Genomic DNA, 26,249 nt, shown 5'->3' with positions numbered 1-26,249 from the left:
GATTCTAAATACTGGAAGTGTGTCCTTTGGTCACATAAAACAAAACTTGAATTCCAAATAAAGGTATTTTTGGGAGTTAGAAAGGAGAGGTGTATACCCAAAAGAACATGGTTTCCACAGTCAAACACAGTGGTGGCAGTATAATGCTGTGGGGATGCTTCAGTGCATCTAAACTGGGAATTTTGTCTGTACACTAGCGGTTTCAGACAGCAACTTATTTAGCAGAAAGGAAGATAGTCTTTTCACTTCCAACCTGAGCTGATGCACTGCTGCAGCAGAGTATTGGCAATAGAGTAGCAATATACTGGTATCCATAGCCAGGAACCTGGTATTCTGCCTTTATATAAATGTGTATGTGTTATAGTCAACAGGGAAGATAATGGGTTATCTGACTTGACATTTCTCTGAGCTGCACTAATGAAAAGACAGACTATGTGGAGAGATGTTTGGGCAGCCAAAGAAATTCTCAGTGGCAGTCAGACTCTTAAATGTTTTTTCCTGCAGAGTGGCATTTCCCCAACTAGCTCCTCACCGTTTGCTTTTCATGTTTGTCACCAGCGATAATGGACTGTTCCCTCAGAGGAGAGGCTGTTGCTTCTGTTAGGTTGAGGCGGAAATAAGCAGCCTTCTCCGCATTTCTTGAATGTCTCAAATCTGCAATCTAGCCGGGTTGCTATTTGATAGTTGTTTCCTTTTTCCTCAGCATACCAGTTTGAATTTTTACACTGACATGTTGACAGAAACATGAGCAATTCTCCTGTAGAGACATCTCACCTTGCAAGAAACACAAGAAAATCTGGCAAATATGGGGCAAAAATATAGTAATTTGAGCCATAAGTTTGTTAATGTTATGTGACGTGTGGGGTTTTAATAGGACCCAGGCGCAGACAAAAATAATGTTCAACAAAAGGAGCTTTATTCAAAGCTAAATAACAAAAGCAGTCCAGAGGAGCAGGTAAACGAAAGGAGGGCTACTGGAAACAGTGCCAAACAAAAGGTAAAAAGTACAAGATAAACACAAAAGAATAAACCAAACCAAACCTGAGGATGATCGGGGAAACATGAGGAAACACGGAGGAAGAAGAAGGACGAAGAGGTGAATCACGAGGGAGTACACACGGGGGTGCACACGAGGAATCACAAGGGAAGAACTGACAAAGACCAAGGGAAGGCACAGGGCTTAAAAAGAGGAGAGACGACACAGGTGAACACAATTAGGGAGGAGCTGATAATCAGGGAGGAGGCTAGAGGAGGAGAGAGGGAAGGACTGAGGAGCAGAGAACAGGAGGGAGGAGGAACAGAAGGAGAGAGGGAAGGACTGAGGAGGAGCAGAGAAAGAGGAGGGAGGAAGAGAAGGAGAGAGGGAAGGACTGAGGAGGAGCAGAGAAAGAGGACAAACACTGAAAACTAAATAACAAAATAAACAATATAATAAAAGACAATGAGCCAAGACCCTGGCTCATGACAGTACCCCCCCCTCAAGGGACGGCTCCCAGACGTCCCTGAAGGAAAAATACAACAAGAGTCCAAAACTGAGCTGGGAGGGTGGGGGGAGGTCCGGAGGAGGGACCAAAACAAAATTACAAGGCCAGAGTTCAACACAAGGTGACCCAATGGGCAAAAGTTCGGGAAGAAGACAAAGTTCATAAATGGCCAGGGGGCCCAAACAGAGTCAAACTGGCCAGAGGGCCCAAACAGAGTCAAAAATGGCCAGGGGGCAAAAACAGAGTCAAAAATGGCCAGGGGGCCAAAACAGGGTTTGGGACCTTCTGGGTCCTGGCAGCTGCCCAACAGAGGCAAGGAAAAGGGCAAAAGGGCCAGTGGGGGCAGAGTCGCGGGCCCTCCAGGGTCCGGTCGGAAGCCCAGCATGGACAGGGGTGAGGACCCTCCGGGGTCCGGGTGGCAGCACAGCAGGGACATGGCTGAGGGCTCTCCGGGGTCCGGGCGGAAGACCACCAGCGATGGAGACGCGGACCCTCCAGGGTCCGGGCGGAAGACCACCAGCGGTGGAGGCGAGACGGACCCACCTGGGTCCAGGCTGAAGACCAGCGAGGACGAGACGACAAACCCTCCTGGGTCCGGGCTGAAGACCAGCGAGGAAGGCGAGACGGACCCTCCTGGGTCCGGGCTGAAGACCAGCGAGGACGAGATGACGGACCCTCCTGGGTCCGGGCTGAAGACCGGCGAGGAAGGTGAGACGGACCCTCCTGGGTCCGGGCAGAAGACCGGCGAGGAAGGTGAGACGGACCCTCCTGGGTCCGGGCAGAAGGTCGGCGGAGACGGGCAGAAGACCGGCGAGGAAGGTGAGACGGACCCTCCTGGGTCCGGGCAGAAGGTCGGCGGAGACGATGAGGCTGACCCACCAGGGTCAGGGCAGAAGGTCGGCGGAGACGAGGCGGCTGACCCACCAGGGTCAGGGCAGAAGGTCGGCGGAGACGAGGCGGCTGACCCACCAGGGTCAGGGCAGAAGGTCGGCGGAGACGAGGCGGCTGACCCACAAGGGTCAGGGCAGAAGGTCGGCGGAGACGAGGCTGCGGACCCTCCAGGGTCCAGACAGGAAGCCAGAGCCGAAGACGAAGCAGAAGACCCTCCAGGATCCAGACAGGAAGCCAGAGCCGAAGGCGAAGCAGAAGACCCTCCAGGGTCCAGACAGGAAGCCAGAGACGAAGACGAGGCAGAAGACCCTCCGGGGTCCAGACAGGAGACCAGAGCCGAAGACGAGGCAGGGGACCCTCCGGGGTCCCGACAGGAAGCCAGAGACGAAGACGAGGCTGCGGACCCTCCGGGGTCCGGACAGGAAGCCAGAGACGAAGCCGAGGCTGCGGACCCTCCGGGGTCCGGACAGGAAGCCAGAGACGAAGCCGAGGCTGCGGACCCTCCGGGGTCCGGACAGGAAGCCGAGGCAGAGGACCCTCCGGGGTCCGGACAGGAAGCCGAGGCAGAGGACCCTCCGGGGTCCGGACAGGAAGCCGAGGCAGAGGACCCTCCGGGGTCCGGACAGGAAGCCGAGGCAGAGGACCCTCCGGGGTCCGGACAGGAAGCCAAGGCAGGGGACCCTCCAGGGTCCCGACAGGAAACCAGAGCAGGGGACCCTCCCGGGTCAGGGCTGGAAGCCAGAGTTGGGGGTTCCCCAGTGACTGGACCAGTCGCTGGGGCTGAGAGTCTTTCTGGGTCAGGGCGTGGATCCAGATCTGATGACCCTCCAGGGTCAAGGCTGGATGCATCCCCAGCATCCTGACAGGTGACCTCCAGTGTCTCTGCCACCCCTGTCTTGGCAGGAAGTCCTCTGCGGGGGGCACTGGAGGTCTCTGTGGCAGGTGGCGTCGTCTGGAGCCCGCCCTCTGGCCGAGATGGGGGAAGCGACACCGCCTGGAGCCCGCCCTCTGGCCGAGACGGGGGAAGCGACGCCGCCTGGAGCCCGCCCTCTGGCCGAGACGGGGGAAGCGACGCCGCCTGGAGCCCGCCATCTGGCCGAGACGGGGGAAGCGACGACGTCTGGAGTCCGCCCTCTGACGGAGCGGGGAGGAGCGACGTCGTCTGGAGTCCGCCCTCTGGCCGAGACGGGAGGAGCGTCGACGTCTGGAGTCCGCCCTCTGACGGAGCGGGAAGGAGCGACGACGTCTGGAGTCCGCCCTCTGACGGAGCGGGGAGGAGCGACGTCCTCAGAAGCCCACCTCCGGGCGGAACCGGAAGTGGTGGCGTCGTCGGGAGCCCGTCTCCGGGCGGAACCGGAAGTGGTGACGTCGTCAGGAGCCCGCCTCCGGGCGGAACCGGTAGTGGTGACGTCGTCGGGAGCCCGCCTCCGGGCGGAACCTGAGGTGATGACATCAACTGAACCCCACCTTCGGAAGGAAACTTGAAGGCCAGCCGAGTCCCTTCGAACAATGGCTCGATTTTAGATAGAAGGGCATAGTCCCATATAAACTCCCAATAATCCAGAAAAAACTGTCTACGCTCCTCTGCCCCCTTCAGGGCAGCAATGAAATCAAATAAAATGTCTGCTGGGTCCATTTTGGTCAGTTCTTCTGTTATGTGACGTGTGGGGTTTTAATAGGACCCAGGCGCAGACAAAAATAATGTTCAACAAAAGGAGCTTTATTCAAAGCTAAATAACAAAAGCAGTCCAGAGGAGCAGGTAAACGAAAGGAGGGCTACTGGAAACAGTGCCAAACAAAAGGTAAAAAGTACAAAATAAACACAAAAGAATAAACCAAACCAAACCTGAGGATGATCGGGGAAACATGAGGAAACACGGAGGAAGAAGAAGGACGAAGAGGTGAATCACGAGGGAGTACACACGGGGGTGCACACGAGGAATCACAAGGGAAGAACTGACAAAGACCAAGGGAAGGCACAGGGCTTAAAAAGAGGAGAGACGACACAGGGGAACACAATTAGGGAGGAGCTGATAATCAGGGAGGAGGCTAGAGGAGGAGAGAGGGAAGGACTGAGGAGCAGAGAACAGGAGGGAGGAGGAACAGAAGGAGAGAGGGAAGGACTGAGGAGGAGCAGAGAAAGAGGAGGGAGGAAGAGAAGGAGAGAGGGAAGGACTGAGGAGGAGCAGAGAAAGAGGACAAACACTGAAAACTAAATAACAAAATAAACAATATAATAAAAGACAATGAGCCAAGACCCTGGCTCATGACAGTTAATATAATGTGAACTCAGACTCTCTTTGCATTGCTGAATGAAGTCAGTGTGTCCCTATAAATCCTTAAATAGAGATGGTGCCATAAAAGTTGTATGAAGTAGCAGCCCATAAATGTGTTGCCTATACGGTCCTTTACTTAATATATATACCCTGTCAATTTAAGTCTCACCTTTATTTTGTGCACTGCAAGCCTCAGTCCCCATTTCAGCTGAGGGGGACTACATAAATTATTCACACAGTGTCCAGTGTGAGTCTCTGGCTGCTGGCCACTAAAAGGATTAAGAGATATATGGTCGTGGGGGAAACAGTTTATTCAGGCTACAATGCAATATGGTTCCCACCAGCCCATTAAGACTCACTAAAGTGGATAGGTTGTAAATGTGTACTCACTCAGATGTCACTTTGTGCCTTTCCCTTTGCGATCACTTCACACTGAGAGATGTTTGTGGTGTTTTAACTGGCTTCTGTATTTCATGGTTATGCAACACAACATGACTGTACTTTTAGTGTTGAGAATATTTGTAAATTATTTTGCAAATTTACACCATCTGGGGATTGATTACAGTTCCCAGATATGGTCTTCACACTTCTCTTCTAGAAAAAATGTTGTGTATGTGTTCTTTACACCTCAGAACCCCAAGCAGGTTCGGAAACAACGCAAACATGGCACAAGTATAAAAATCAGAGATGCCTATCAGTCATAGAAAAAAAAAATTATTTAAAACAAATGAAAATAAACTAATCAGTAGTGTTATAAATGTCTACAGGGAAACGAGCAATGTCAAGATAAACTGGGTTTACAAACAACAACAACATGGTAGGATGCCCAAGGAAAAGACAAAAATAAACCCTTAAGATAAAGAAAAAGGGTTGCAGTTAATCTTCAAGACCAAGAAAAATCACAATGCTAAGCTAACCAACTAGCCAAAACACTAAAGAAAATAGGACGGGAACCTCCAAGTTTACTAAGACTGAGCTTTATTGAGTAGGCTACTAGTCAACCACATAGACACTTAACATCAACCTCGACCACAGGTTGATGTTAACCATCTCTGTGCCAAGACAGGATTGGGGATTGCTATAGCTTCACTGATGACCAAATGCTGAGGAACTGAGAGGAGGAGTGGAACACCAAAGGCACACAGATGGACTGTGCAAATGTGTTTTCAACAGTGTTAAAAGAAATAGGTGTGTGTGTTTTTTTTTCACATAACATGGGTATTCATGTATTTAGATTTGTAATACTTTTTTACAATACAAATCAATGGTAGAAATGATATAGACAGCTGTTTGCAATGTGATAACAGGTCATATATTAGTGAAACATGACTGTCCACTAGCAAGCCCCCCTCATCAGCCTGCTCAGCATTTCTACATGTTTCTGTTGTGGTAAAGGATGCCCAAAGCATCGTGACTCAGTGCAATAAATCAATTAATCACATCTATCTACTCGATTGGCAGACTAATAAGCCAATCACGTCACCCTACACCCTCTCAAAAATACCCAACCTGCAGTAGTTACACTTATTGTCCTGAATAATGGCATAGAAGGTGCACCTAGTACTAGCAGTGTAAATATGGAGAAAATATGACAGTGTCGGCTGTCTTAAGAAATACGCAAAATATGCATTATATTTCCAATAAATGTGGCTGTTGCTAATATCCCCCCCAAAAACTCCATTTATACAGTAAAAAAAATGCTGAAAAATGAAAACTGCAGCATCTTACAGGCAGTGATATCCACAAACAGCAGGGTGTCTTTTCACACCATAAATGTATTAATTTTGTCATGATTACAGCAGCTTTTTTGCAGCATTTATATATTTTTTTTACACCAGAGTTTCAGGTTTTGAGACCTGACAAGTAGATTGTGAGGCAAAAAGCTTACATGACATCTGAGGGACAGTCATTTAAAAACAGGCAGTGCCGAGCGTTTTTGACAGAAGCACAGCAGCGCAGACAGATTTTGTCAACTTGTGATTAGTCTCCTGATGAGTGCCATTCACTGTTACACAGCAGAAATGAATGACATGCTATTTGCAGCCATGTTGCCCTCCAATGAGAACAACACAAGTGCTGACGCAGTTATCACCGGGAGAAGAAAAAGCATGTGTGCAGACTCTAAAAAAAAAGAGAGAAAAGAAATCCTTCAAAAATGTACATAGTGTGACATTTTACAAAGTGCCTCCTACACCAGAAAGAAAGCCTCATGTGTATTCTGTCTTTTTTTTTTTTTAGATGAGGATAGAAGACACAAGTCTGTTTGATTGTAAGTTCCAATATCATCAAAATTTGATAAGCAAAGGTTTCTAATCTGTTCCAAAGAGCTTCAAAAGGCAAAATCCCCTCTTGCAAGTTTGCAGAAAGCTGTTTTTATCCTCTCAAGCTTGGTTTACCTACAGAAAGACTCATAACAAGGCCACTCAGAGAAAGTGTGTGTGTGGGGCTGTACAAAAATAACTATGCAGGTCTTTAGTAGGATTGATAACCTACACATGTGATCTGCACTGACAACACATAAGCACTGCAGGTGGTGATAGACTGTTACATGTTTTTTTCCCTCTTGGCTTGCCGTAGGCTAGTCAGTACTACATTTAATGCTCCAAACATGTATACATGACATGACCTTGAACTTTCCCAGAAGAATAACACTCAGAGGTTTAACACAGTTCTTGTTAGCCTGTGGGGTTATAGTAATTCCCACCTGAGGACATTAGCTTAACTTGCTGCAGTGGTTTTATAATGGTCTATATCCTCAGCAACAGATTTTTGTTTAAAAATGAGAGGACCTAATGTGGTATCAGGTAAAACATGGACACAATAAAAGCAAATTTTGGCTCTTATTTTGATGTTTCTCTAGCTTTTAGTCTCTCTCCTGTTCTACTTGTCTTTCTCTGAAAAAAATGAGCATTGTTTGCCAGATTTTGGTCTTAAATCCAAACCCCAAATACCATAGGACTTTGATGTTTTTTTTCTTTTCTGTCAAATCTGCAACATCTTTTTGGTCCTCTTTTATTCAGCAAACAATCATCAAACCATCATATCAAATTAAACAGGAGAAGCTCCACTACAACCACATATAAGTCATATTTACACACATCAAACATAACTCCAACACCATGCAAATCAATTATTAATCATTATATATTATAGCCACTAGTTAACCGGACAACCCAACAGTGCACTGCGCACTCACAGCTGTCTGCAATTAGCGACCTATCAGCCAATCAGAAAATAGAATTTCTTGTTGCCAGGTGAGGCCTGAGATTCAGCTGAAAGCATGCGTTCCAAGAACGCGCAGCAGACGTTATGGCATATAGCTACGGTAAATCAGAAGTGACAGATAGGGAGCGGCTTTTCTTCTATATTGAGCCTTGCCTTTGTTTTTCAGTCACTTCATTTAAACTGCTTGTGGCCAATTGCTGATCAAGACAACCAGACAAATCAGCACAGATTCGTGGTGAACTAAGTTACCTGTTGTGCAGCTCTTTTTGCAGCTTTTTTGGAGTATTAATTACTTAATCTGTTCTGTGAAGTATTGTCTCTAAAATCAGTCCAGCTTATGGTCTCATTGGGAATACAGTGAAACAGAAATGTGGTTCTTTTTCTAACTTCGCTCGGTGATTCACTATGGGAAATCGCCTTGGGCGTGACTAACTACGGAAGCTCCAATGACATCACGCCTGTCTGTGACAGACCGGTCGAGCCGTGCCCGGGGCCCCGCCCCCTCTATTAACACCGTCAACCAACCCCTCCTACTCATTCTCGCTTTCTTCCACGTGAGAAACTACATGCTCCCTCAGCGTTCCAGGCTATTGGCTAGCTGCTTAACAGTTCAAAGGTGTCCTGTCAAGGAGTACGTTGCCGAACGCAGTAGTCCGGACTGTGTTGAGTAAGTACTTCGTGAGAAGTATACATATTAGCTGCACAGTTTAGAACAGTGTCCGTGTCAGGGTGAGCTGTTCTCGCGGTTAACAAGTGTAATTACTAGGTTGTACTAGCTTATTCTGTGTAGCTGAAGCTAACACGTCAAGGCGAGCTTAATTGGTGCCAGTTGGGTAACATTAGCTTGTTACCTGTACTGATTACCCGAGTGATGCTAACGTGTCACAACGAGCTAACTTGTACAACTGCTAATAGCTAGGTGCCCCCCCAATATTTTTACAGCTTCTACAATCAACTTAACACATTATCTTCATACATCCTAAATTAATGTACAGCTTACATTACTGATATGTATGGTGTTTCAAATTCATGCTCCATGTGCCCTTCACTTTGAGCACCTGCCCTTTCAAAGGTCTCTGTACGGCCCTGGAATGGAGCAGTCTCACCTACGTTATTGGTTTAGCATGTGCATACAAATGACAGTGAGTTCCTAAAATCGGTAAGAAACAGAACAAAAACGTGGTAACTATAGACATGTATAAGCAATTTATTCTACACAACCACATACAGTATTAAATTAACCTATGCATGCTAACATGCTGAAAAACTGCACAGTATAATGTAGCTTATATATCTATTAAACACTGTCATATATTTTGGATCTTTTTGGACACTGTGGACATTAAGTACTTGCATGCAATGAATGAATATTTCAGGGTGTTTTGCATTAACTAAAAAATGCTTGCAGCTAAGACAAAAAAGAGCAGCTTGTATTTGTAGACTTTTTGTAGACTTATGGAAACACCACAGTTACCTTTTTCAATGTCTCATAGGGACAAAACAGGACAGGACAGCCAGCAGACAATGTTAACTGTAGTTTTTCTCTCTAAGTCAGATTTGTTCAGGTAAATCTCTGTCAGATCTTAAGTCTGTGGAATCACCACTGTGAAATCTTTACTGTAATAGTGTGGTCTAGCATTCTGGCCGAAGTGTCTAGTCTCTATTCAGAGAATTATAATGTTAAAATTAGGCTTTCCATTTTACGTAAACATTTTAAATCATGCTTTTAAAATAATAATAATGTAGATTCAGCCTTAGCTGGCTAAAATACACTGCAACTGTAACAATCGTAAACAGTAACAGTAACAATAGGTAAACAAGAGTATAAAAATAGAAGTGATAATAATGGAAGTATATTATTTAATACTATTAGTAGTTGGTGATGTGCAATATTCCTGGTTGATGGAGCAATGGTAGCTGGCAGGAAAATTTTGACATTCCAACCACCCACCCAACTCCTTATTTTTTAATAGCTTGTTTCATTTTCACTTTATCATTTTGATAGCTAAATGATCAATCATTGCAAGTCTTGCACACACCACCTCAACTTTCATCTGAAAACCATTTAATTGTTTAATTTCACCAACATATCTGTAATTTCACACACAAAACAAAGCCAAGTATTTTGCTGTGAAGCAGCTACTGGGATCCAATACCAGCTATTGTATGAAATGTCACCAAGGACAAACCCAGGACTCTCAGTTTCTGGGCTCTTGTAGTAGTCCATGGATCAACAGGGTCTGAGTTGCCAACTATTATACACGAGAGGCTGGGGAAGCTTCACATCCTCTTTAAGGACAATCATAAAATAAGGGGGAAAAAAGATGAAAGGCAAAAATAAAGGCAAGGCAAGTAAGAGTGCTGGAGGAAAAAATCTTATGTGTTCCCTGTGGTGCAAACACTTTAAAATCTCATGATGGCTGCATTTGCCAAAGAGGCAATTCATAGCAAAAGCCTCTGTGGAGTTGTTCAGAAAGTCTACTGCTTGTTTTTATTGGTTCCTGAGTTTGGAAAGATGCAAGTAGAGAGAAGATAAAAAGATGGATATGCACTTAAACAAAAATGAGACAAGGTGAGGAAGAAAATGGTACAAAAGCTAGTACAGCACAAATACGCCATACTGTCTTAAAAGTATGGCCTTTACAGTAGTTCTGGACTGGCCATAGATAATGTTAGTTGGGACCACCTTCAAGTATCTGGTGTTTTTCTGAATTCTGAATGTGTGCACCACAGTGTACTGCTTTAGTTGGTGAAATAACAGTAAAAAATGCAGCTACTTCTGCTGCTCTCATATAAAACTGGGTCAAGCTAATTGGTGCCTGATTGCCACCCAATAAAGAATTCACAGAGCCTCTCTGTGCTCCTCACAACAGAGCTATATCAATCTTGTAATGATTAAAAAATGTCTGCCTCATGCATATTCATGACTTTTTTCTAACTTAAAAAGGGAGGACCTGAGGAGACCTCTGTAGAATTTTAAAAGTTTTAATGCTTATAACAAGGTAATTTTGGAAAACACTAAATTATTCTTATTATACTTTTCATTGATGGATGCAATATGATCTGCATGTACATGTACAAAAGTTGAAGGTGTTAGAAATGTATGCCTTGTTAGTAATACGCAACATGAAGTTCGGGGGTCTGAATTACTTTTGTACAATGCTCATTGCAGTCCTAGGGGATTGTTTTTGAATTTCTGGAATAAAACTCGACTGACTTCCTGGTGCCTTTAACTAAAGCTGTACAAACACTAGTGCCTTTCGGTACTTTCACACCTCAGTTCGTTTGCTCTGGTCCACATCACTTGATAATTTTTATAGGTTTGTAGTGCTTCCCACTTAGCTAGAGTAAATGTTAATGCACTGGAGGTGCATATCAAGACAATGCAGTAGGTGGTGTGCATAAATTCCTACTGAAATGTGACATGGGCAGTCAGCTAAATCACAGCTTTTGGTTCAGAGAGCTTTCTCACAAGGAGGTGGATCAGAGTTTGCCAGATTGGATTGAGGGCCCCTGCCCAGTTTTTTTTTTTTTTGAGGTCTTGGTTTGGTCTTTACTTTAGTGTTTGGTTTACACTACCAACAAAGGAAATGCAGATACTCTTAGCAGTTACTATGACACCATGTGTTTCCAGTGACAGCACAGCACACTGCCGCTTATTACCGATGTAATACTGAAGCTATGTTGGCTATACTTTGCACTGGAAGAGCCAACTAGTGTGTGCAGAAGCAAAAAGGGGCTGATTTCAATCAAGCATTTTCAGATGCATTACCTGAAAGACCATACGGCAAGTTCATTTAGGCAAAGGAGAAAGAAAAGGATGCTAAAAAATTGCTAAAGTAAAAAAAATACCCTTACCTCATCACTGCAAATGCAAATGCAAATGCAAATAAACTGTATTGCAGTAATCAGAATCAGAATCAGAAATACTTTATTAATCCCTGGGGGAAATTGCTTAATACAATCTGTATGGACAGCTCCAAAACAAGCCACACATTTATCATCCACTTAACATGACCAATGGAATTCTACATTTCCATGTAGAATTCTTTACTTTCTGGACTAAAGTCATTTTGAGACAACTTCTGAGACAATTACTGTGGTTTTCATGTGATCACATTTACACATAACACATACATTTTTAAAAGCCCTCATTTTTAACATTCGTGACGTGTATTTAAAATTTCCTCATTTTATCTTAAATTTATATCTCAAAAGTTTAAACAACCTAACACAGGAGTATATATACTTAAAGGGTTACTACTTAAAAGTTTCTTTTATGAATTGGAATTTAAAAGTATATTTCTGAAGGAAAGGTAATTGAGCTTATATGGTGTATACAAATGTGAATCTCTCCTGTTTTTGACATGCTTATATCCTTGTTCATTCTTAAAATGTAGCAGGAGAGATATATTATGGAAACACCTCGTCATGTTTTACACAAACTAGTCTTCTTAGTAGTCTTAAGTCATTGTGAGCCTGTAACACACAGGCATTATAGGGTTGTGTATTTTGTCTTTTTTTGTGAAATGTATAAACATATGGATGGTCTCAGAACACTGGCTTTTAAACTAATTAGAGCAGCCAGTAGACATTGGATATTTTAGGAGTCATTTGTGCTCTCATCTGGTTTGCAGTTTGCTGAAGTTTTTAGGCCGACAATGACAGTCAGATGTTTTTCACAAACAATTTGACCTTGCAGAGTTCTTCAACAGCTATTGCACTGATGGCCTCAAAATGTGTTCCTCTAATGTAAGATAGCCCTAGGCTGTACAGTATCTAATGTAGTTCTGTCTTTTGAGTTTGCGATTTTTTTATTTATTTATTTTTGTTTATAGATGGAGATCTAGTTTTAAGCAATAAACAAACAGTAAATGTTCATCGTACAATCTGCATGCATCAAGCTTGCCGTTCATACCAAAAGTTATTAGATTCACGTCGCATAGTGTGTCATGCAATGGTCTTATAAGATCCCTAAAAATTGCACAGTGTAGAAAGGCCATAAGACAGAATATTATTTATTTATTTAATGTCTAAAAAACAGTTCTCTGTTGTTGTTAGCTCTCATTGTTATATACTAATATACCTCCCCTTAAGTAGTGGTACAGATCACTGCTAAGAAGATATCTAAGGATAATAAGAAATGCCAAATAGAACACACGCGTTAATGTCTTCTACTGTGCTTTGAGGGCCACACTAATTAAAGAGGCTCTTTATAATTACACTTTGTCACATCTGAGCTGACTTGGAGTTATTGCAAAGTTTGTGTTGTAACAGTTTCAAAACAGCATGACTGTTTAGAATAATTGAAACACACATGTTGAAAACAATAAAGTGTAGGGCTGCATATGTATTCATTATTGAAACTATTATTCAACTACCGGTATTTTAATCATAAATCACACAATGAATTGATGTCATTTATTCAACTAACTTCGCTGCTGATTATTTATACAACCGTTTTATTTAATAGAAAAAAAAACTGTTTTGACCATTACAGCAAAGAACAGGAAAAGTGCTGACACAACATTTAAAATAAAAAATGAAGTATTCAAGGACAAGTAGTGCCAATAAACACAGCATTTGCTCTATTAAGAAGAAAAGTTCTGTTTTCTGCAGAATATATTTGTAACTACATATCAAGCTTCATACCACTCACAGTTTATTCAAACATGACAGTCAGGTTTGCTGTCCTCTTAGTCCCACTGCAGAGGCTGCTCTGGTGGGGTGGATATTTGCAGAATAGCCGTTTAACTGGAAAACAAGCTCACTATAAGCCTGACTCTTATTTCTAGCCTTCCATTAGTCCAAGCATAACAGATGTGCTTCCATACCAAGTCAGTATTCATTACTTTGTCACAGTTAAATGCTCGTTAGATGATAATTTTTTCACCCTGATTGTCCTTCAATGCCACTGTTTTAAAAGGTTTTGTCTTAACAGTTACACATGCATAACTTGCCTAAGAAAGTATTGGAGATGGTACACTCATTAGCTAATCAGATCATCATCAATAACTTTAGGTTTACAGGGTGATAAAAAGTCCACAACGATGTAACCTACTAATAATTAACTATTACATTTTTTGGCAGCTAATTTTACGGATGCTAACACATTAGCTTCTGTTATTTGTGATTTTAATACTCCTGCTGACAGTAACCAGCAGCAATTTGTTATGTATGAATGTACAAAATGTGCTATTAGCGCAACATACTCATACAACAACAACATTGTGCGTTTTACCATAATTTTTAACATATTTGTGGTCTATCATAAGAACTAGTGTTTATATTTAGTAGTAGTAATTAGTAAAAAAGCTTAAAACTGGGATTTTATTTTAGAATCAGGTCCTGTCTTTCCTTTGAGGCCAGAAAAAAAAACTTGTTGCTGCCACCTTCATGTCAGTGCTGGATTATGGTGTTGTAATATATATGCATGCTTCTGAGTCTACGAGCTCTTGATACAGCCTTCCATGGAGCCCTGAGATTCAATCACAGGTCTCAGAGCTCTGACCCATCATTGTGTCCTTTATGCTTGTGTTGGCTGGACTTCCTTGTCAGTTCTAGATTAAAACATTGGCACCTACTAATTTTTAAGTGCATTGTGGATCAGCTTTCTATCTATCTACAGTCGCTTATTTCCCAGCGTAGCTTATCATCCTATAGACTTCATTCCAATGAATTGTTCTTATTGTCTGTTCCAAAGGTTCGGTCTGAGTTGGGAAAGAAGGCTTTTCAATTTGCAGCCCCCTCTGCTTGGAATCTTTTGCAAAATGTGTCGTAGATTCTTTAAAAAATATTTTAATTGACAAGGAATTGAAACATTAAGTTCTGCTTCACCTGATCATTTGGCATTTTAAGTTTGCTCACATCTGTTCTCTGTGCTATATTTATATAATTTCTGTATTGTTTTTGATGCTTGGGGCCATCTTCCTGATGTACTCGTGGATTTTTGCTGTTTCAGTTTGGATGGTGGCTCTGATGCTAGTCCCCGGCCTCCTTCCTTCCTCTTAGTGTACGGCCTCAGGCTCAGGATGCTGGACTTGGGGTGAAGTCCTCCATGCATTGTGAAGAGCTTCTTTGTCTTCACATCAGTGGCTTCTATGGCCTCCTTTGGCCAGTTTATTAGGCCAGCGGGGTATCTGATAACCCGCAGGGTGTAGGTGTTGATGGCCTGGACCTTGTTCTTCCCATTTAGCTGACTCCTTAGGATTTACCTTACCTTACCTTGCGTAGGTACTTGGTTGTGGCTGCTTTCCTTGCGGCTTCTTCGTGGTTCCCTTCTGCCTGTAGGATTCCAAGGTACTTGTAGCTTCCCTCAACATCTGCTAATGCTGCCTTCTGGGAGTTCAATTCCCTGAGTCTTGACAACCTTCCCTCTGTTATAATTCGACCACACTTGTCCAGTCTGAATGACATTCCAATGTCGTTGCTGTATATCCTGGTGGTATGGATCAGTGAGTCGATGTCTCACTCACTCTTGGCATACAGCTTGATGTCATCCATGTACAGGAGGTGGCTGATGGTTGCTCCATTTCGTAGTCGGTAACCGAGGCCAGTCTTGGTGATGATCTGGCTGAGGGGGTTCAGGCCTATGCAGAACAGCAGCGGGGACAGAGCATCTCCTTGGTAGATGCCACACTTGATGAAGACTTGTGCAATTGGCTTGAGGTTGGCCACAAGGGTTGTTTTCCACAGCCCGATTGAGTTCCTTATGAAGGCCCTTACGGTCCTATTGAGCCATGTGCTTACTCATCTTAGCCGCTATGATACCTGGTCCCCTAACACCTGACGCGGACCTTGTTGACCCGGGCGACGTCTGAGCCGGTATGACTCCAGCATTATTTTGTAATGAGGTAGGCAGTAGTACTAGTAGTTAAGGACCTTGCCTAAGGGCCCACACTGGTAATGCCCTATTCCTGCACCGTAGTCAGTGGCCTTACCCACTGAGCTATTCAGCCGTGTGTATATATATATATATATATATATATATATATATATATATATATATATATATATATATATATATATATATATATATATATGTGTGTGTGTGTGTGTAATTTTCTGAGTCTTTGCCAGCATTGGGCAGTATTACCAGATCCTATTGCACTATTGTGATGTAATTCCCTTGCTCCTATGATAAAATCTCACTGACTACATTTCCCCTGCTGCTGCTGATGCTGTCTGCAACAGAGGAGAAATGTGAAAAGGGCATTTTAACAGAAAGTGCAAGGTAAGTGTCAATTGGTAAACACATCTGGAGACACAGAAAAATCAACTACAATGTACTGTGATTTGTTTACATAGAAACATATATTAAATGTAGTGTATGTTATTTTGTTGCATTACAATTGTAAGGCCACAGTTTATAGGACACAAAACAATGAAAATGTTTAAGGTACTCATTTCTAAACATTTTTAGATGTGTTCTCAACATTTTTTCTCCCCCCGTCCAACCTAAAATAGTAGAGTATTTAGTGTTGTGTCAGCACAAGCAAAAAGGACATAACTATTGTTTCATAACTCACATTAAATGACTAAGACCACTATTAAACCTTTTCAGGTGTTCAGGACACAATAAAACTTGTATAATGGGGTCAGAAGCAGCCATTGTGGAAAAAGGTCAGGTAAACATATCATTAACCAGGCCTCTAATCTATATACAGTGTCAGTGAGAGAACCTTTATAACAGTAGGACCCTGAAAGTTATGCAGCAAAATGGAATGCAGCAATCATTCATTTGATTTTTTTCTGACACCAATATGTCTTCTATCGACCAAACAATTAATTAAAAAATCAAAAAAACTATGTCCTACAAAAGCCAGTCAATAAATAATGGCTGCTGCTGATGGAAGAACCTCATAAATATTATGGGTATTCAATGTCAATCTACTTATTTTCTGCAACAAATAATGCAGTGTCCAAGTATACAGACCAAGTAGGCTACACAGCCATGGGGACTCATCAACAGACAAATGTATGGGCACATCTTACACATCTTTGCGTGAAACTTTATTTCCCAGGAAAATAAATAAGTACGTCAAAAAAAGTACGTCACTGCTGATTTTTCTCACTCACTAAGTGGGTGTTGCTAACAAGCAGCTAAATGGGACTACAAATGTCATTAAGTTGTTTGCACTGTTGATAAGGCAAGTGTGTAGTGCAACCCTGCTCTGCTCTGCTAATTATAAATGTAACATTAAGTTCTTATTTTTGGTTATCATACTTGGCTCCAGGGGTTTTTCAAATGTAAGGATAATCCTACTGAAAAAAATGTAAGTATCACACACACATATATATATATATATATATATATATATATATATATATATATATATCTTCCCTGGCACTGTGAGCAATGTGGGCAATGGTCGATCAGTTGAGGGAACCCATGAGATGCTATTGAAAAATATATTCTATCTCAGCTGAACTCTATTGATAGTGATCATAGAGAGAGACAGGAAGCATTGGGGACAGCGAGACAGAGAGAGGAGACAGGGGAAAGGGGAATAAGCGAAACCACACTTTTCTTAAACCTAAGCATGTATTTTGAATGCCCAAACCTATAGCACTGTACACCAACTAAAAGCGACTATCAAAAAAAGAGAATATTTTAGAACAATTGGCACTAAGATAAAAATATTGCTTTAGTGTCTACAGATATGACATCTGTATAAGGATCACTGGTGCTATAAGCCAATTACTATAAATCAGACAGGTTCTAGCTTTGGGATTATATCTGGTGCTGCCAGCCGGGTAAAAACCTAGCACTGGCTATTGTGATAGAATATAACATTAACAACGCATTTTCCAATAACCTGTTCTATGGCCTGTGTGCTTCTGGGAAGTCTCCGAGAAAGCTTTCTTTTCAAATTTATTGGCCAAATGCACTTCTAAAAATCACAGCGTGGGAGTGTGAGGTGTTGTTTGGCCTGTTAGAGGTGGCAAAAGTAGTATGTAGCTGTGTTAGTGCAGCGTGCTAATGTTGGTGTGTGCTTTGCAGGGGACCTGCAGGACTCACTCAAACTTTCTGTTTCACCCAACCACCCACACAAGGCGTAAAAGGCTGTGAGAGACAAGTACAAAGCATCCAGTAAAGAAGTGTGGGTAAAGGGTTAGTAAAAAAAGGGAACATGTCTGCAGTGAGTCCATGTGTGAGACTGAGATGGAGAGAACGAAGAATGAAAAAAAATAAAACAAAAATCCCAGAGAAGCGATTGAGGAGGCGCAGAGGGGCTAAAGCAAAGATCTGTTCACTAAGGAGCTCTGAACTTGCTCTCAGCTGTGTCTTATCCAGAGCATTTTGCACATAGAAACCATCAGGAAGCTCCAGACAGGTGCTGACTGTTCCCAGCGAATGGCTTCTGCCTCCTGTGTCCTCTGTCATCAATCACCAAAGCAATGTGCACTATCCTCCCTCGAAACTAAATCATTAATAATACAAAGAAGGAGGATGTTTGCACACACACCTGTTTCCCTTTTCAAGAGTGTAAGAGGGGAGGGGTTGGTCTGCATCCTCTTATCTTGTGACAGAGGGTTAGGAGGAATAATGTTTCTTAATTAATTGCTATATATCAACATAATGAGTTGTTGAAATGCCTGTGTCAAGGAGGACTTTTATCTGGAGGGAGGAGGGTAATCTGGATTAATTCATTAGAATGAGACACTTGATTGTTTGAAGAGTTTTTCAATTAAAAGATTGGTCATAACTACTTATTCATTTTCTGTATTACAAATCTGTTAAACATATATATAAACTATATATTTTATATATATATATATAAACTTATATATTTTTAAAGTAAAGGCTATCATATTGCACCAAAAAGTTGCCCTGGATGTGATTCATTCCTTCAGTGACCTGTCAATATCGTAATCCTCCAATGGGGGACTTCCCACCTTCTAGTTTTCTTCTTCCTGCTCATTAAACTGAGGCATTTGTAAACCATGAAGGTAGTAAGTGATTTATGCACAAAGGACATAAGATTTTTTTTTTTTTTTTTAACTTATTGGTGTGCCCAAGGTGCGCTTTCAATTGGCCATTGTTGCTCTGCATAATCTTTGGATTTTCCGCTGCTTTAGTATTCAAAGGCTGCACCTTGTGTGCGCTGTTCTCCCCTCCTCGACGGCTTGTTTCTCTTCACTGATACTTTGTCTTTCTCTGGCTAGCCATGCATGAATTAAAGTGGATATCTCCACAACATGTATCAAAGATTCTGTTACTCAATGCGTTCCATCTCAGTGTCTTCTGCCCATTGAAATCTGCTCCTCATGCTGCCTTTTTCATGTGTTGGCCATGTTTCAGGTGAAACATGCACACCTACCAGTAAGAGAACAGAAGCTTATTTCGTGAGGAATGATTATTTCTTCATCACCTAACAACAATGGGGTCACGTCTGACTTTCTGTAGGAAATCATTGCTGCAACTGTCTTTTCAGTGTCCTCTCCACTTCTGTAAAATAGGGTGTAGAGGATAAAGTATAGAAATCTTTACAATGCAGATTTGAAGTCAAAGTAATACGTTCACAGTAAAATAATTACATTTTTTTTCAGTTTTTTTAGGTAAGGACATAAGAAACAATGGTTTATAGCAACTGTAGTTTGTATACCCTTACTGGGTCTGACAGAATATTTTAAAATAGCACACGCATGCTGATCATCACAAGCCCTTGGATTCTTTGTTCATCAGCAAGTGTCAACACTCAAACATAAAAGCACAAGTTGTGGACCTTGATGGTCTGGAGCCATCTGGAGTAATTCAAGATACTTTTTTTCCCGTCTAGAGGTGATACATATGTATACCAATTTTCATGTCTGTAGGTCATGAATCTCATTCTAGGGGGCGCTGCTGAGCCATGTGGCCACGCCCGCATATGACGATAAGGGGATATGAAAAGGTGCACAGGGGCTGATGTCATGACAGAGTAAGAGGCACGTAGAATTAAGAAATCAAGAAACACAGCAGCTTTCTCTATGGTGGCCAAGGGTCACCTTTGTGGCGGTGTAACATCGATCTGCGTTTTTGATAACTTTTGCTCAGCCATGTCTTCAGAACCATGTGACAAAATCTCAAGTCTATCAGAGTATTTTCAGGAGGAGTTTGTTCAAATACGAAACATAGAACATGTGGAACATGGAAAATCAGCCTGAACAAAATTCATACTGCCAGTAGGTGGCGCTGTGAGAGTATCAGCTCATTAGCATATAAATCTGTTCAGAATTACAGCCTGATTTTTTTTCATCCACATAGGATGACGTATGTGGGAGATACAGCCACAAAAACATTCATTTCCTGTGTGTTGGCGAAGGGTCAACTTCATGGCGGCACCACAGCCAGACCGTATGACGAAGTGCTGCGTTTTTTATAACTTTTGGTCCCTGACCCCTTAAGGGCAAGTGCACCAATTTTCAGCCCTATCAAGTAATTGATAGGAGTTCGCAAAAGTGCGGGGAGTGCAATTTGGAAGATGGGGCCGTTTTTTCAAAATGGTGGACTTTCTGTATGTCTGTATGCTTTATTTCTCGTTGCGAGGCATTACATCTGTGTACTGAGTTTCAAGTCTGTAGCAGTTGCGGTGAATATTTTCACACTTTAGGGGGCACTGCAAAGCCATGCGGCCACGCCTGCCAATGGCGACAGTGTCAAGTCGCGATTTGCATCGGGCGACAATTTCGTGCCAAATTTGGTGAGTTTTTGAGCATGTTCAGGGGGTCAATTTCACAATACCATGGCCGGAACAATTGTCAAATATAATAATAACCCCTTGCGCGCTTGGGCCCTTACTAACTGTTAAGCACAGCAGTGGAGGGTGATGATTTGGACTTGTTTTGCAGACACAGGACCTGGACAACTTGTCGTCATTGAGTGGACCATGAACTCCTCTGTATACTAGTATTCTACAGGGTAAATGTGAGTCTGAATGAATCATCATCCCACAACACTAAGGCAGGGGCTAGTACCTGATTTGTGTATGCTCCACATGGTAGTCAGTCATATGGAGCATAAGTATCTGACAGATTAAAAATCAAAAAGTATCTGGCAACTTTAAAGGCCGGCTAGCATAAAGCTATAGCTGAAAGACAATTCCCCTTGAAAAAACAATCTGCAGTGTAGTTAAAATGTAGAATTAGAAAAGATAATTGTTGCCTTTTGGCTTTAATGGTCTTTTATTGTGATAGACAATGAAAGATGTTGGAATGCAACAGTCTTCAGTTGCCAGGCTGTTTGGGATATGCAGGAATGACTTACAATTAAAAAGCGGAGTTTAAAAAGTTATTTTTGGCAGGACATGTTTGCACATATTGCTGTGTTAACAGTCAACAGATTGCCTACCTGGTTGCAGAACCACACCTTGTAGGAACTTTAACAAGTCCCAGATGCTGAGGCAGGTGTTTTTAACAGATCTAATCAATAATGCAGCAGCTCCTGAGAGGAGGGTTTCCTAGCCTAGCTGGAAGATGTCTGTGTTTTCTAGTAAATGTTATGTTTGAGACTGACTAACCCATAGTGTTGCATGACTTTGAAATCCACCACCATTCTGTACAGTCACCAGTTACATTGGCAGACATCTGCTTATCTCATTATTTTTATTTTATCAACATGAAAGTGGACAAATATGCTTGTTAAATACAATTAATTATTAGTGTTATGGTGGGAGCATTCCATAACCAATCTCAAATACTGTCAAGAATAAATTTTAAATGTGCTGGTCAATAAAAAACGCTAAAGAGGAGGTTCCTGTCTGCTTGCCATCCATAACATCAGTACTGCATCACTATGTGAGTTCTGGGCAGGTCTGAGGAACATAACTGCAATACGTGCATGCATTAATTGTGTGTTAAAAAAAAAGAATGCAATTTCAGATTATTTAATAACCCATGTATCAACCAGGATCAGGTAGCAGGAAGTGATTTTTTGCAGTTAGGTTTGGAGTTTAGTTGCTGTGCATTTAGCTTTCACAGGTTTTTATACAGAAAAAAACGTGGGAAAAACAGTAATGGGCAAAGAAATGAAGTTATGGATTTAGTTTTTGTCAATGTTCTTTTAAAATCTCCAAACTGAAAAACACATCTGAAGACATCAAGAACAGTTACATTTCTATCATTCAACATTCCTCTAGTCTTAGTTTTCTGTGCATACGGTAGCTCTCACTGCATGTGCCATCACTGCTAACAATTATTGTTAGGTTGTTGAATTTTTTTCCTTGCTCTGATGATTGGCCGATTTCCCAGCATGAGTTACAGCCCTTGGACTCCATAACTTCAGCGCAGGAAGGCTTTTAATTCACTCAGCGGTTTTAATTTGAAAGGGCCTGATGAGGGAAAACACCTATTGATTGATCATTGTTCTCAGGAAAGGTCATGCATCTGAAATGAATGAGGCAAACAAGGTGTGTGTGTGTGTGTGTGGTGGGGGGGGATTAAATTATGATGCAAAGGGTGTGGGGAGGATTAAAGAGGAGTAAACAGCATATTCAGGGGGGTGAGGTGTATGTGTGTGGGTTTACCCATCACAGCATCAAACGTGTGTGGAATTAAAGCAAAAATGATTCTACTGCTGGTGGAGGTGTGGAGGAAGGAATGGGAACATGACTGCTGCAGCGGCTGTTGTACCTCAGCAGATAGAGAAAACACACACATAAACAGAATAAACACACGCCAGTACACAAAGGTACACAACAGGAAGCTGTGAGGATAAAATATTGCACAATTTGAGCAGAGTGTAAGGAAGATTTCAAATTTTTCAGGTAACTTATGGAATGTTTCAGAGAAGTCAAAGATGGGAAGAGCAGACAGCAATGAAATGATATTTTGAATCTGCAGACCAGCAGTCTGAAACAAATCAGAAACAGTGGGGGCTTGAAATAATATTGCAAGGTTGCTTTTTTGAAATATGTCATTCTTTATTATATGATGAAGACATGCTGAGGTCACTCATAAATATGGTAATGATAGCACCCACTAGTCTGTCTCATGTTAGTCAGAAATTAATTTACAGGAATATGATTCTGACAATATAAGCCACATAGAGAGTAAATCCAACCTGCTTTTTTAATATGTCCACATATCCTCCACAGTTTATTGCATGCTTTGAGACCAACAGAGGGTATGAGGGGCCGTCAGGGACATTATTCAGAATTACCTCTCACACACACTACTGAAACGCTCTCACACACACTACTGAAATGTTATCCTCTCACACACACTACTGAAACGCTCTCACACACACTACTGAAATGTTATCCTCTCACACACACTACTGAAACGCTCTCACACACACTACTGAAACGCTCTCACACACACTACTGAAATGTTATCCTCTCACACACACTACTGAAACGCTCTCACACACACTACTGAAACGCTCTTACACACACTACTGAAATGTTATCCTCTCACACACACTACTGAAACGCTCTCACACACACTACTGAAACGCTCTCACACACACTACTGAAATGTTATCCTCTCACACACACTGCTGAAACGCTCTCACACACACTACTGAAACGCTCTCACACACACTACTGAAACGCTCTCACACACACTACTGAAATGTTATCCTCTCACACACACTACTGAGATTTCAGTGTAACAGGAAGGCTTTTCAGTGTAACAGGAAGGTGGCTCAAAACAGGAAGTGCTCTGGAGCATTCTCTGGAGGCACATGCTGTCATGGTGGATAATAGCCAGGGGGAATGTCATGAAAACTGAAAGGGTAAAGTGACTGTGCTTAAAATGAATCTTCATCTGTTCCTCTTTGTTTTTTGTTTATTAGTGCCAACTTTATTTTATGATGTGAAAGGTAATGAAGAGGATATAATAAGTATTTTTACAAGTGCCTTGCAGTGTGTTGAATCGCTTCGGAGAAATGAGCACAATAATTTTGACCAGGAAAGGCTTTATAGAGTGCTTGATGACCATACAAGAACTATATCTGCTCTTCATGCGGCTGTGTCCAGATATGATCCTTGGAATAGGGATGTCAGTCACCTACTGGGATCACTGCACAGGTGTTTTTGCAATTTGCTTCATGAACACAAGGCCAGACAGAGGCCTGCCAATGCAGATATATTGTTACCCCCAACAACCTTCACTGGTCACCCTGGCCGTCCCAGATACACCATAACCAGTGAACAGATTTCTCACTGCGTGTCCATTGGCATGACATGGCAGAGAATTGCATCTTGCTTTGGGATAAGTAGAAGAACTCTGCACAGACACAGACTTTTACTGGGAATTGAACCGCTAAGATATGCAGTCATGTCTAATCAAGAACTGGATAGCCTTGTGACTGTAATACTACAGAATACTCCAAATGCAGGGGAAACCTATGTCCTTGGAAGCCTGAGATCACATGACTTAAGGATCCAGCGCTGGCTGGATCCTTAAGTCATGGCGCTTGTATCGAGTGGATCCCATTGGCCAATCATTTAGACGCCGTCATGCTATAAGGCGGAGGGCCTACAGTGTTCAGTCCCCCAACCAATTATGGTAAGCTCACGGTGAAAGCCTTGCCAAGATTATTAGTAAAGGTACCATGCCACAATATTAAAATAATGTCCAGCATAACCAAAGGTTAAAGTACTCACTGTGCTTGAAAACACACCATGTCAGTGTTTTAATATTGTTTTTGTTGTAGTTTTGTTTCATTATCCTGTTATATTCTACTGTAGATATTAAGATTATTTTTTTCCCAAACCTGTTAAGTCTTCGTGCAAAAGAGTAACAATACTGATTCTGGTCTCCCAACATGCATTTCGATGGAAACCACAAGCTGGTCAGGTGGCGTCTTGTCATGCATGGCTGTGTTGATGGCTTCAGCCGGACCATTATATACCTGCAGTGTTTATCCAATAACAGAGCATCAAGTGTTCTGTCATTATTTTTGGAAGGCGTTGAGAACTTTGGTTTGCCTGCAAGGGTCAGATGTGATCATGGCATGGAAAATGTACTTGTTGCACGTTTCATGTTGGAAAGAAGGGGATTAGACAGTGTTATTACAGGTGTTTCAGTCCATAACCAGAGAATTGAAAGACTATGGGCAGAACTCAATAGAGTAGTTTGTAGACACTTCATAAACATATTTAACTTCATGGAAGAACAAGGTATTCTGGACTCATTGAATGAACTACATCTTTTTTGTCTGCATTATGTTTATTTGCCAAGAATTCAGCAGGCAGTGATGGAATTTATTAACCAATGGAACAACCATGGCCTCTCCACACAAGGGGGGCAGTCACCTCTTCAGTTGTGGCATTCAGGTGGCATTCAGGTGGCATTCAGGTGTCATAAACAGCATTAGAAGCTATGTCTTCTAGGACTGGGTTTGCTGAAACATCAACCAGTAAAGAAAATACTACTGGTGAGAGGAAATTTGGTGGGGGACCACCATGAACTAAACTTATCGCCATGGCTCTGCTTGCTATGTAGTACCAGTCCTCTCTTAGAGCTGCAAAAAAAAAAACAGAATAAGAGGAAGTGCAATAATTCTAAAAAAAAATCATTCAAACCTAGTAATGAAATCACAGTTAATGTACCAATTTAAATTATAACTCAAAAATGAAAACGAAAATGTAAAGTTCACAATAGAAAAAAATGCAGATCAGTACCAGTACTATCGAGAGCAAAGTTTTTGCCGTTTTCTTTTCCCTAAAACATGGGGGATGTTGCAATGCTCTCCATTAGGAGCCTTAAGAATTCCCTCCTTGGACCTCCTAAATCAACCCCTTCCTCATTTTTTCCCGTCATCTGAGAATTTTATAGACATCATCAGGTTGGGCTCATAGGACAACCTCTTGAATCCACGAATGGCTCCCTCCCAGACAGCAGATCTATTTATGTTAAATCTGCACCGCTGATTTACATTAATTTTGCTGGCCAGTTCCAGCAGTATCTTCTTAACTGGAACATTTTCCACACTATGAAAAACATTAAAATAAATATATATATATATAATAAATAATGATCAGAAATGCAGTGATGTGACATTATTTTTAACAACCTGTATTTTGTGAAATTGCTGCTTATAATCAAGCAATTAATTTAAAACACATTTGTCCTATAGTAAAGTAATAAAACTAGACATGTTTAAGCCTTTAACTGTTCAATTACCCATATCATAACATCATGTAAGGACATGACAGTCTATATTAATAATCAGATCATTCTTATTTCTCAAATGCATAATCTATGTACACCTACTCACTTGTGACTCTCCATACGGGCAACTATTGCCTGCTGTAATCCTTCATCCTCAGAACTATCTTCAGAAATGGTAGCAACGAGTGTTAAATAAGAAGAGTAGCTATCCTCATCAACACTGTGTGTTCCATTATGTCTCGCAAGGCAGACTTCATCTGGACCACTTGTG

At 42.0% G+C, this 26,249-nt stretch overlaps 1 protein-coding gene across 2 annotated transcripts in view; it reads left to right on the top strand.

Moving 5' to 3' along the window:
- The window catches only part of opcml (opioid binding protein/cell adhesion molecule-like), a 207,748-nt gene that overhangs the window by 151,435 nt on the left and 30,064 nt on the right, over positions 1 to 26,249 (top strand). Inside the window, exon 4 of one of the 2 annotated variants that reach the window (XM_028421837.1) lies at positions 18,371 to 18,379. In XM_028421837.1, coding sequence (XP_028277638.1) covers positions 18,371 to 18,379 — 9 coding nt within the window. Of the gene's footprint in view, positions 1 to 15,454; positions 15,458 to 18,370; positions 18,380 to 26,249 lie in introns of both variants that reach the window. The other variant, XM_028421839.1, reaches the window with a different exon arrangement.

This window comes from Parambassis ranga, chromosome 14 (assembly GCF_900634625.1).
Source record: "Parambassis ranga chromosome 14, fParRan2.1, whole genome shotgun sequence".
NCBI classification, from domain to species: domain Eukaryota; kingdom Metazoa; phylum Chordata; class Actinopteri; family Ambassidae; genus Parambassis; species Parambassis ranga.
The sequence above is the reverse complement of the archived record's forward strand: the minus strand, read 5'-3'. Positions and strand labels throughout refer to the sequence as shown.